This window comes from Macaca mulatta, chromosome 18, assembly GCF_049350105.2.
Source record: "Macaca mulatta isolate MMU2019108-1 chromosome 18, T2T-MMU8v2.0, whole genome shotgun sequence".
Lineage (NCBI taxonomy): Eukaryota > Metazoa > Chordata > Mammalia > Primates > Cercopithecidae > Macaca > Macaca mulatta.
Window position 1 is genome coordinate 68,520,711 of NC_133423.1, and position 12,383 is coordinate 68,533,093.

A 12,383-nucleotide genomic window follows, 5' to 3' on the forward strand; every position below is an offset into this window, starting at 1 on the left:
AAGCATCGGGAAAATTATTTCAAGATAAAGGATAGCCTTTTATTAAAGCTTCTTTAAATAGCACATATGTCTGTAAAACTCAGAAACTATACTCAAAGGAAATCTTGAAGTGGACAGTCCATTCTTATTCATTCATGGCCATAAAGGTCTCTACCTGGTCCAGTGGAAGAAAGAAAGAAGCCACCTGACAGGAGAGAGAGGCAGAAGCCTCATGTGCTCCGGGAGTACAATCTCTCAGGTGTTGCTACAGCCCCTTCCAAAATTACCAATGAATACAGATCATGCACAATAAGACCATAGTTTCCAATATAATGTTCCTTTAGGCTATTAGGAACCATGTTTAGGGCAAAGAGTACATTGCAAATAAATAGATTATGTTGTTATACGAATAGGCTTGTCTAAAGGAGAATCAAAGTATGAAAGGAATGTTCTTTTGCTGAAAGCACAACTAAGATTTACATGTGAACGAAATGCAGCCAGTGATGGTGTCACTGTATCTATTATACAATCTGTCCTAATAAGTGGCAAGTAACTTATAATTATCGTTGTATATCACATTACCTGCTTACAAAATAATCACATTTGGTAAAGAGCAAGTTATTCAAATAAGCAGATAGATCTGGTTAGTTTATGACAACATGCCTGAGGAGAAGCCTTAATTAAACACACTTTGGGGGAGTATAGTCTATCCTGATTAAAACTAAACCACCCATCTTAATTTGCTTTTGATTACAAGCAGAAAATACACTCTGCAAGAGTTACATATCATGTGACTCTCTGAGGATTTGTCAGTTACTAAAATAGAATCATTTTTTCACCTCTTATAAAGCAAGCAAAACCACACTCTACAAAAAAAATCAGTTCAAGTATTCAGATCATATTGAACACTCACTTTTAAATGAAAATGAATGTGTTCTCATACATTATTTCAATAAAGGGGTTTTATAACTAGTTAACATGATGATGTTTTATGTTAAGTTTTCCAGTAAATTTTGTAATACAAATTATATAAATGATAAGATTATGTCCCTAATCCAGTTTCCAGGGCTATATCTGTAGCCATAGGATCTATTTCTCTGTAAGAATACATGTAGTATCCAGGAAGTTTAAAGAGAGCAGAATTTCTTGATGTTTCCTGCCTGGTAAATGGAAGCATGTCTTTGAGGAATTATGCGAACTTTGATCACTTTTCTTAAGCATTGCATTTCACGCTCTCATTTTTTTCCCCCGTGGGTAAATTTTCTTCCAAGTAGCATTTGGAAAGCTATAGGCATTGGTCTCTTTTGTTCTGAGGCTTGGGATGGTTGGTCTCTAAAGGGCATAAAGTTTCATTGTATATTAACATCCCGCAAGCATTCAAGCTCTTAAGTGTCTCAGCATTTCCAGGTGGGCTGATGTTAACGGGGTTTGCGGTTAATAGCTCAGGAGAGCAATCTGTCAGGCACTGTAATAAACACTGCCAGTCAAGGCGACTGGGAGGCCATCAGCTCCTCCTCAGTCCACCCATTTACTCATTAGTCACCATAACTGTAACTTAAAATGTCACAAAGCTGGAAACTCTTCCCCATCCCAAACCAAAACTTAAAAGGATGTTACCTGGCTGGGTCTAAACTCCACATAACTCGCTTGCAGTTGACTATGACCGGGAGGCTGAAGAAATGGCACCCTTTGCTGCTGTGAACTGTAGCCCAGACATTGCCCCAGGGCTGCCCCAAAGATCCACAGCCATCCCACGCTGCGGGCTGACCGCCTCACTGCTGGAGGCATCCTGGTTCCTGGGTGTTCGCTGGCTGCGCACGAACTTCTGCCTCTTCCTCTTATACCTGCCCTTCCTGCTCAGTGCCCGGGCCTGCCTGACTCAGGTAAGGAAGGCTGTCTGCGGCAAGCGCCCCGCCTTTAAACTTCACACATGAGTCAGCCTGTGCCAGAGTGCACATAACAGTCCCGCAGGTAAGTGCACCGCTCTGTAATTCCCGTGAGGTGGGGCGGGCACCACCTTCCACCCACCTCACCCTGCAGACGCCCTAAATCACAGGCTGAGTCACGGGCAGGGAACACGCCCTGGGTAGGAGGGTAGAAATCCAGAGTCCCTCTCTTTCCCTCGGGCTATCAATTTTAATCAGGCTAGAAAAGAGATGGAGGAAGGGGAAGAATGTAGGCAACCTGTGGGCTAAATAGTACAACTTGGGAGTCCCCAGAAGACCACCGCAGGTCAGATTTGTTTTTGCAGGTTTAAAAAGTGGAAACTCGTATGTGCAGATCACCTTGGGGTTTTCGGCTACCAGGGGGCGAGGAAAGAAAGTGGAAGGTTTTGTTAAGCCTACGTACTTATGGATGTATGGAATACACAGAATGACAGTGTTTGCTACTTTTACTAATCGTGCTAACATTGTGCTTTCTCCCTGATCTTTAAGAAAAGACATATTTATAGCCAGAGAAATTAAATAAGTTCATTTTATGGCACATTTTAATCATCTGAAGACAGCTCTGGTTGACTGGACCTCAAACAATGAAAGTCCTGCTGCAAGCCAGAACATAATGTCCTCTAAGAAATCCAGGATATTCTCTGGAATTCAACTCTACTGGGGGGTGGAGGGAGGCTTCGGATTAGAAAAAGGTATAAGGTCAGTTATTGGGAAAGCAGGGGCTCAAATACTAACTGGTGAGCTCCTTCATTTTAAAAATATTTTGTTTTAAAAATTGATAAATAATAATGATAAATACTTATGGAGTACATAGTGATGGTGTGACACATACAACGTTTAGTGGTCAGATAAGGTAATTGGCATATCCATCATCTCAAACATTGATCATTTCTTTGTGTCGGGAATAGTCAATACCCTCCTTCTAGCTATTTGAAACTACAGTATATTATTTTCCTACTCTGGATTTCTCTAACCCTCAGCATCTATTGAACTCCTGTAGATTTCCTATGAATTCTGAGACACTGATGATGTCTTTTTCACATTTAATTCCTGAAGGGAGTCTAGGTAAGATATAAGATAAGCCCTGCAGAAACTTGAACAGAAAAACAATAGACAGAGGGCCCCAAACCATCCCGCAGTGCTGGACAGCAGCCAAAAACAACAGCCACAGGAGTTCCCTACCGGAATGTTGTGGATGGGAAAACTTCCTACCTGACAAGAGTCGCCAGCGTAGGCAGGGGGGCAGGCACACATTTCCACAGCGTATGCTATGCGTCCACTTCCTGTGTCAGAGGCTTCCTCTAGCCCCACCTCACTCAGGGTGAGCCTTTGAGTCTCTGTGAAGTAGAGGCCTTGGATGCGCATATCTGCCAGTCTAGACAGCACTGTCATCAGCTCCTCCCTAGACACCGGGGCACGGCTGCTGGCATGTCTGAAGTTTCCCTACACATGGAAACAGAAAGGCAGGGTCTTCCTTAGGCAGGCTCACTTCCAGGGGTTCCTTAGAGACAGACGCCCCAAATGAATCAAAGAAAAGACACTTAAAATGCATAGGGAGAAATGAAATAAGATGGGGAAATACCTGTCTCCTGGAGAATTTACATTTAGAAGTCAGATGTCCTGGGTTATTCCCATGAAGGAAGGGAAAAAAATGAAGGCAGGGAATAAGGGGCAATAAAATGAAATAAAATTCCCAGTGTCACACTTGTCTTTAAATGTGCTTTTGTTTGTGCAAACATAAGGTGAGTGAGAAACAGGGAAGGAAGGCATATGGAAACCAAGTGAGTCACACAGCTCAGGTCATTCATTAAACGGACACAACGGTGACAGAAAATACAATCTTTTCTTGCACGAACATTTATATTATTTTATTTTAACTTTTATTGTGGTAAAAAACACACAACATGAAATTTACCATCTTAACCATTTTTAACTGTACAGTATTGTTAACTATAAGCACAACATTGCACAACAGATCTCTAGAACTTACCCAGCTTGCAAAAGGGAAACCCCATACCCATTGAACAATTCCCTTTTTCCCCTCCCTAGCCCCTGGCAACCGCTATTCTAATTTCTGTTGCTAAGAATTGACTATTTCAGATAACTCATATAAGTGGAATCATGAAGTATTTGTCCTTTTGTGACTGGCTTATTTCACTTAGCATAAGGTTCTCAAGGTTCATCTATATTGTAGCCTATGATGAAATTTCCTTCTTTTTTAAGGGGGAATAATGTTCCATTGTATAAATCTGTATGTACCACATTTTTCTTTGTCTATTCATCTGTTGATGGACATTTGGTTGCTTCTTGGCTATTGTGAATAATGCTGCAATGAACATGAATGTGCAAATATCTTGTCAAGATCCTGTTTTTAGTTATTTTAGATATATATCCAGAAGTGGGACTGCTGGAGCATATGGTAATCCTACTTTCAATTTTCTGAGGAACTTCCATAGTGTTTGCACAGTGGACGCACCATTTCGCATTCCCACCAAAAGGGTCAAAGGGTCACAATTTTGCCACACTCTTGTCGACACTTGTTATGTTCAGTTTGGTAATTTTTTTTTTTTTTTTTTTGAGACAGAGTCTTGCTCTGTCACCCAGGCTGGAGTGCAGTGGTGCGATCTCAGCTCACTGCAACCTCTGCCTCCTGGATTCAAGTGATTCTCCTGCCTTAGCCTCCCGAGTAGCTGGGATTATAGCCACGTGCCACTACACGCGGCTGATTTTTGTATTTTTAGTAGAGACAGGGTTTCATTTTGTTGGCCAAGCTGGTCCTCTAACTCCTGACCTCATGATCTGCCTGCCTTGGCCTCCCAGAGTGCAGTGATTACACGTGTGAGCCACTGTACCTGACCTAATTTTTTTTTAAATATATTTTTGGTAGAGATGAGGTTTTGCCATGTTGGCCAGGCTGGTCTTGAACTCCTGACTACAGGCGTGTGCCACCACGCCCAGCTAATTTTTTGTATTTTTAGTAGAGACGGGGTTTCACGGTGTTAGCCAGGATGGTCTCGATCTCCTGACCTCGTGATCCGCCCACCTCAGCCTCCCAAAGTGCTAGGATTACAGGCGTGAGCCACCACGTTCGGCCTCCAAAAGCCTGCCTTTTTTTTTTTTTTTTTTTTTTTTTTGAGACAGAGTCTCGCTCTGTCGCCCAGGCTGGAGTGCAGTGGCCGGATCTCAACTCACTGCAAGCTCCGCCTTCTGGGTTCACGCCATTCTCCCGCCTCAGCCTCCCGAATAGCTGGGACTACAGGCGCCCACCACCTCGCCTGGCTAGTTTTTTGTATTTTTTAGTAGGGACAGGGTTTCACCGTGTTAGCCAGGATGGTCTCGATCTCCTGACCTCGTGATCCGCCCGTCTCGGCCTCCCAAAGTGCTGGGATTACAGGCTTGAGCCACCGCGCCCGGCCAAGCCTGCCTTTTTAACCTTTATATTTTGTTGCCCTTGTTGAACTCAGTTTTTACATCTCTTAAATAGGCACAGTAATACCTAATGTCTTGAGGCTATCGTTATAATTAAGGTAAATTAAATGATACAATATATATAAAGTGTTCAGCACAGTGCCTAGCAAATGGTAGCTATTACTAACATACAAATATGATGCTTATATAATTTTAATTTATATTTTAGCAACTTAAGGAATAATTTACATACAATAATATTCCCTCATTTTAAGTGTATAATTTGTAATAAATTTACGGAAGCATGCAATCATCATCATAATGTAATTTTAGAACATTTCTATGACCTTAAAAAGAACCCTTGTGTCAGTTTGTAGTCACTACCCATTCCCACCCTCAAACCCAGGCAACCACTAGTCTACATTCTGTCTCTATGCATGTGTCCATGCTGGACAATTTATATAAATGCCAGCTTAATTTCAACAGTATACAAAAACTTTGTTTCTATTAGTATCATTCCCTCCTCTTCTCTTGTATGCTACTATGGTACAAATTGCATCTTTATACATTGTGTGCCATTTCCAGATGGCTGCAAGGCTTTGAGTAATTTCCAGAGTTCTAAAAACATTGATTCTGACCTTTTTTTTCCCTTTTTGCCAGTTCTCTCATTGCTTTTATGGAGGACAGAATTTTTAGAGATTCTCTATCATTTTACTGATATCACCTGTCTCACATAAATAGCATCATGCAATATGATATTTCTTTGGTGTCTTCTAGTAAGTGTCAATATTTTGTTTCTTTTATTGCCAGATAGTATTCCATTGTATAGATGTACCTTTTCAGAAACATTAAAATATGTCTTCAAGTTCAAAGTACTCAAAAAGTTTCACCTAGAGGTACTGGACATATTTAATAATATTAATGGAACACTAGTTTTTAGGAATAGTTGTAACCAAATAAGTATAACAAAATGTTTTATGATCTGATGAGCTTTCCTTTATTTTGCTAGTATTACTCTTATTTCTTTGGATATAAAACATTTTCATAGCTTTTCTATTCATTCATCCTAAGCATATGTTGAACATTAAACAGGTCTCAGGCACTGAGGGAGACCTGAGGATGACAGGGAGCTATGTCACAGCATTTACAAGCTCACAGGTTTTTTGTTTGTTTGAGACAGGGTCTCACTCCGTTGCCCAGGCTGGAGTGCAGTGGCAGGATCATGGTTCACTGCAGCTTCAACCTCCTGGGCTCAAGCGATCCTCCCACCTCAGCTTCCCAAGTAGCTGAGATTACAGGCACACCCCACCATGCCCATTGAATTTTGCTTTCGTGCAGGTAGAGTTTCGCCATGTTGCCCAGGCTGATTCACGGGGTTTTTAAGATAAGGATAATTAATTGTGAAATGGGAGAGAAAGTATAAAAGGGCTGGACAGATGGAACCAAGAAAGCCGCATGAGCATCAATCACTCCACATTTTATGTAATTCATATTTCGAATCTATACAAGTTGGGTATCTCTTCTCCGAAATGTTTGTGACCAGAAGTGATCCAAATTTCAGAATTTTTTTTTTTAATTTTGGAACATTTGCATTGTATTTACCCGCTGAGAATTTCTAATCTGAAAATCTGAAAGCTGAAAGGCTCCAGTGAGCATTTCCTTTGAGGGTCATGTTGGTGCTCAAAATACTTTGTGTTTTGGAGCATTTTGGATTTTGGATTTTCAGATTAAGGATGCTCAACCTGTATATATAAACTTATATTTATATAAATAGAATCCATATTTTAAAATTCTTAAAATGAGTAAAAATCATGATTGTCTGAAATAATTAAGTCATAAAACAGAAAGGACCATCCCATGGTTGCTCTTCCTTTACCTCGACCACCTGCACTCGCCCGTGATGCAGCCGGTCTGGCCGTGGGGTGTTTGTCTCCTCATAGATGACGGACATGTGCTGACCCTGTTTAAAGAAAATCATGAATGTGTTAGTGCCTTCACTGGGATCTTTCAAGATGTGTAACTGATCTAAGAAAACATTTCTATGGTCTACATCATATGACATACCTGACTTTTAAAAAAAAGCTCAGAATTAAATATTTTTAATAAAAACATTAGTGACATGGAAACAGAATAATTATAGGTGTCTTTTCACAAATGGGAAATCCGGAAAATTGCCTTGGCCAAAAATAGCTTAAAAAGATGGAATTTCCTTTTTTTTTTTTTTTTTTTTTTGGCGGGGACGGAATCTCACTTCTTGCCCAGGCTGGAGTGAAATGGTACAACTTTGGCTCACTGCAACCTCTGCCACCCAGGTTCAATAGATTCTCCTGCCTTAGCCTCCCTAGTAGCTAGGATTACAGGTGCTCACCACTACACCCTACTTATTTTTGTATTTTTAGTAGTTTCACCACATTGGCCAGGCTGGTATCAAACTCCTGACCTCAAGTGATCCACCTGCCTTGGCCTCCCACAGTGCTGGGATTACAGGTGTGGGCCACCGCACCTGGCAGAAAAAGAAAATTTTCTTTAACTATGCCTTGCAGTCAATGCAGGAAGTGCTGTTTTCATTACTGCCCACCAAACCGGCCTGTGGTGGGAAGAAAGTGCTTTGGTGGGTGGGTTACTGAGGAGAGCAGGGAGGGCAGAGGGTTGGCCCAAGCAGGGAGCTGCAGGCTGCCCTGTGGAGCAAGAAGTTCCCCTGCTGCCTCCGCCTGTGGGACCCAGCCTCACTCGCTCTCAGCCTCCAGCCCACGACATTACGGTGGCTCACATGTGCATCTTAACAGGGCAGGGTGCAGTGGCCGGCACCCTACTGCATCAGCACCCTACCATCAGCAACCCTACTGCAAAAACCCACACATGTCCCAGCTTTTCTGCTGTAGCACCAAACCCTAAAGGGGTTTGGCATTTCACTGGGTTTGGTATTTCACTAGGGCTGGTATTTCAGAAAGAAGGCCATTACCTGGGATCACATATCATTTGAAACCTTAATCTAAGAAACATGCCCTAGAGGCTCTTAATTACAGTGGATTAGAACAAAGCAGCAGGGAAAATGTTTCGTGAGCCTAAATTATTTTCCATGTTTGAAGGTAAAATTAAACAGAAAATTTGGTCATTACCTTTCAGTGAATTCCAATGGTTTGCATAATAAACTTTGGCAGTAAAAACATAGGCGTGGCCTGAACTACAAGATGCTCTGCGAAAACGTGAAACTTAAATACAGCACTGCTGTGACTGTGTTTTTACTGTGTGGCTATTTTTCCTTAGACTATAACTCTAAAATCTTTGCTGCTTTATCTTCAAGACATTCTGCAAAGGTTCCTTGGAGTTTTTAAAACAGTTCAGTAGATTTGCATACCAGTAGAAACCAAACACAACGCAGTAGTGCCTGAACACAAATATGTACCAAGAATATGCTGTGATGAGGTGTGTGTGACTTGCTGGTCCCTGTATACAGTGCATGACATGAGAAAGCCCTTCCCGAAGCTATCATTACATCACATTAATCACACCCCATAAACCAGAGATGGAGCCGACTTCAGGCAATGGCACCTACGCTATGTTTAGGGTATTACGCCCTGCATTGTGGGGAATTCAAAGTAGGATGTGATACTACCCTTGCCCTCAAGGAATTTTCTAGACTGCCACACTGGGTTGTGTGCCAGGCACATCATGTGTGGATATTGTTACTTCCTTTCTCAAAAAACAAACATTCCTTCAATGGTGGGCGGACTACTTGAGATCAGGAGTTTGAGACCACCCTGGCCAACATGGTGAAACCCCATCTCTACAGAAAACACAAAAATTAGCCGGGCATGGTAGCCCATGCCTATAATCCCAGCTACTCAGGAGGCTGAGGCAGGAGAATTGCTTGAACCAGGGAGGCAGACTTTGCAGTGAGCTGAGATCATGCCACTGCACTCCCATCCCAAAAAAAAAAAAAAACAAAAAAAAAACAAAAAAAACCCTGTTATAGCATCAAACCATTCCAGACTTGTTTTCAACAACTCTGCACACACTGATGATACAACGCCATTGGACTGGTCATCCATGAGCACAGCCTCCTGCCCTGTACCACTCCGGAGTCCTGTTAGCCTTAGTCCCTGCCCCTGGAAGGGCACTTCTCCTCTTATGCCCATTCTTAAAGACTTAGCTCAAAATGAACCACAAAGTCTTCTAAGGGCTTCTCAGACCACATGACTCCCATTCCCCCTACCCAGAGCCCAGCACTGAGAGGGCCCCGTTTGGACTCTCCTCCAACAGTTACCATTCAGTAGATTGGAGTTCCTGGCATATTTCTCTAATCTCCCCTCCTTTTGAGAAAAGGGGTCACTTGTCCTTTACAGGGTACAACTATATGATCTTGCCCCATGGGAAGGATTCAAAGACATTTATGAAACAAAATTGAAAGATAGAAACATAAAAAATACGTAACATGTGGCTGAACATGTGGCTCACACCAGTAATCCCAGAGCTTCGGGAGGCTGAGCAGGGAGAATTGCTTGAGCCTAGGAGTTTGAGGCCAGCCTGGGCAACATAGTGAGATCCTATCTCTACAAAAATTAAAATTAAAAAATTAGCTGGCCATGGTGGTGTGTGCCTATAAGTGCTTGGGGAGGCCATGGCAGGAGGATTGCTTGAGGCCAGGAGTTCAACTCCAGCCTGGGCAATACAGTGAGATCCTATCTCTACAAAAATAAAAAGGTAAAAAAAAAAAAAAGTTTAACATGAGGCAGTAACTTGTGAGAGGCAAAAGCAAAATACAGTTAAGTATTTTGGAGGCAGAGAAGACAGAAACCATTTGGTCAGAGGAAGCAGGATCCTGAAAAGATGCTACATGCTCTCAACTGTCATTTAGTTTCTACAAATATTGGAAATGATTTAATCTAAACTTTGTGTAGGCCACATATCAAGATGTCCTAAATTTAGATCAGCACCAACTGCAACTGCCACTTCCTGCCACTTAGGTCATGCTCTGATACCTACAGTGAGCTGTACATCCGGCATCTTTTCCAGAAGAACCATGTCGCTAGGCAAGCCGAAGGACTTGGCTTGGTAAGTGAGGTAGCCACCATATGAAGAAACCTAAAATGAAATTAATAGTATCAATAGCACAAGCATTAAAAGAAACGATGTCAACATCAACCCACATGAAAAGCACTTAGGCACACAAAGCGTGGAAAGAAACACACTCGACCTGTTAACAAGGGTTGTATCTAGGGGGTGGGGTTGAGGATGGTATTTTTTCTACTTTATGCTATGTTTAATGTCATCTGAAATGTTTAGCATGAACATGATTGAGTTTTACAAGCAAGAAGATACCTTTATTAGAAAGAAAAATAAGGCTGGGTGTAGTAGCTATAATCCCAGCACTTTGGGAAGCCGAGGCAGAAGGATCACTTGAGGTCAGGAGTTAGGGGCCAGCCTGGGCAATATAGCAAGACCCTGAATCTACAAAAAACATTTAAAAATTAGCCAGGTGTGGTGGTGTACGCCTGTAGTCCCAGTTACTCAGGAAGCTAAGGTGGAAAGATTGCTTGAGCCCAGGAGTTTGAGGCTGCGGTGAGCTATTATTGTACCAGTTCACTGCAGCTTGGGCAACAGAGCAATACTCTATAAGAAAGGAAAGGAGAGGAGAGGAGAGTAGAGGAGAGGAGAGGAGAGGGAAGGAAGGAAGAAAGGAAGGAAGGGAGGAAAGAAGGAAATAATAGTCATTTTCCTTTTTTCCTAGATGATTACTAAACCAAAATGTTTATTTAATCCACAACTATTCTAGGAAATCTAGGCCATTGGTTTCTTTTTTAACTGAGAGAACTGGATAATATCTATCAGTCACAAAATGAACCTCTAAATATAAATTTTCTCCAAAAACAATTCTCCTGAAAGCAGATGGTGAACATTTCCCAAATTATTGTGAGTTCTGCTGGGTACAGTAGCCATGGCTGACAACTCCAGCAGGTGCACAGACCTCTGTGTCACTCAAGCAGCATGATGGTGGTGGGGACATGGAGTGAATGGTAACAGTTTTCTGACAGCTACTTCACACCTTGGGTCCTGACACTTCCCACCCTTACAGTAAAACATAGTCAAGAAGGAAGAAGTGACAGAAGGATGAAAATCACAGGCAAGATCACCTCTGATTAGACAGAACAAAATAACCTACAGGAAAATGCCAACAACTTAGAGGAGGCAGGGGAACGAAGCCACGTTCTTCTAGGATCCCATTCAACAGAAGCTTTTCCCTAGAGTCTGTAACCTGACAAAGCCTTACAGAGCTTTGATTTCCAAGCCTGGAAGTATTCCAAGGCAATGTCTTAAATTATTATTGTGATTAAGTATTGCTTCTCTGATGGGCTTAAAGTGATTTTAAAAACATGGCCTCAAATTCTTTGCACTCCTGCCTTCAAGGGGTGGGGCTTAATTCCCCCTCCTCCTCTTTGTTTTGTTTTTTTTGAGACGGAGTCTCGCTCTGTCACCCAGGCTGGAGTGCAGTGGCGAGATCTCGGCTCACTGCAACCTCCGCCTCCCAGGTTCAAATGATTCTCCTGCCTCAGCCTCCTGAGTAGCTGGGACTACAGGCACCCGCCGCCATGCCCAGCTAATTTTTGTATTTTTAGTAAAAACAGGTGTTTCACCATGTTAGCTAGGCTGGTCTCAAACTCCTGACCTCAGATGATCCGCCTGTCTCAGCCTCCCAAAGTGCTGGGATTAGAGGCATGAGCCACCAAATTGTCCTCCCCTTGAGTGTGGGCTGGGCTTAGTGACTCACTGCTAATGAATAGAATAAAGGAGAAGTGAGGGCATGGCAGTTCTGAAATTTAGGTTACAAAAACACTGCAGCTTCTGTCCTGAGCTAGTGCTCTCGTTCTCTCTCTCTCTCTCTCTCTCTCTCTCTCTCTCTCTCACTCTCTCTCTCTGTCTCTATCTCTCTCTCTCTCTCTCTCCCCCCACCTAACACCCTTACCCATCCCCCATAAGTTGCTTTGGGGGAAACCAGCTGTCATGTCATGAGGACCCTCAGGTAGCCTATGGAGGGTCTCGTGTGATGAG

The 12,383-nt window shown here is 42.5% G+C and overlaps 1 protein-coding gene across 1 annotated transcript in view; it reads right to left on the bottom strand.

Annotated features, from left to right (window-relative positions):
• The window catches only part of LAMA3 (laminin subunit alpha 3), a 183,254-nt gene that overhangs the window by 81,073 nt on the left and 89,798 nt on the right, over window positions 1–12,383 (bottom strand). Inside the window, exons 27-29 of the mRNA XM_015121683.3 lie at window positions 10,320–10,418; window positions 7,210–7,293; window positions 3,138–3,368 (exon numbers count right to left, since the gene is read on the bottom strand). Coding sequence (XP_014977169.3) covers window positions 3,138–3,368; window positions 7,210–7,293; window positions 10,320–10,418 — 414 coding nt within the window. The remainder of the gene's footprint in view (window positions 1–3,137; window positions 3,369–7,209; window positions 7,294–10,319; window positions 10,419–12,383) is intronic.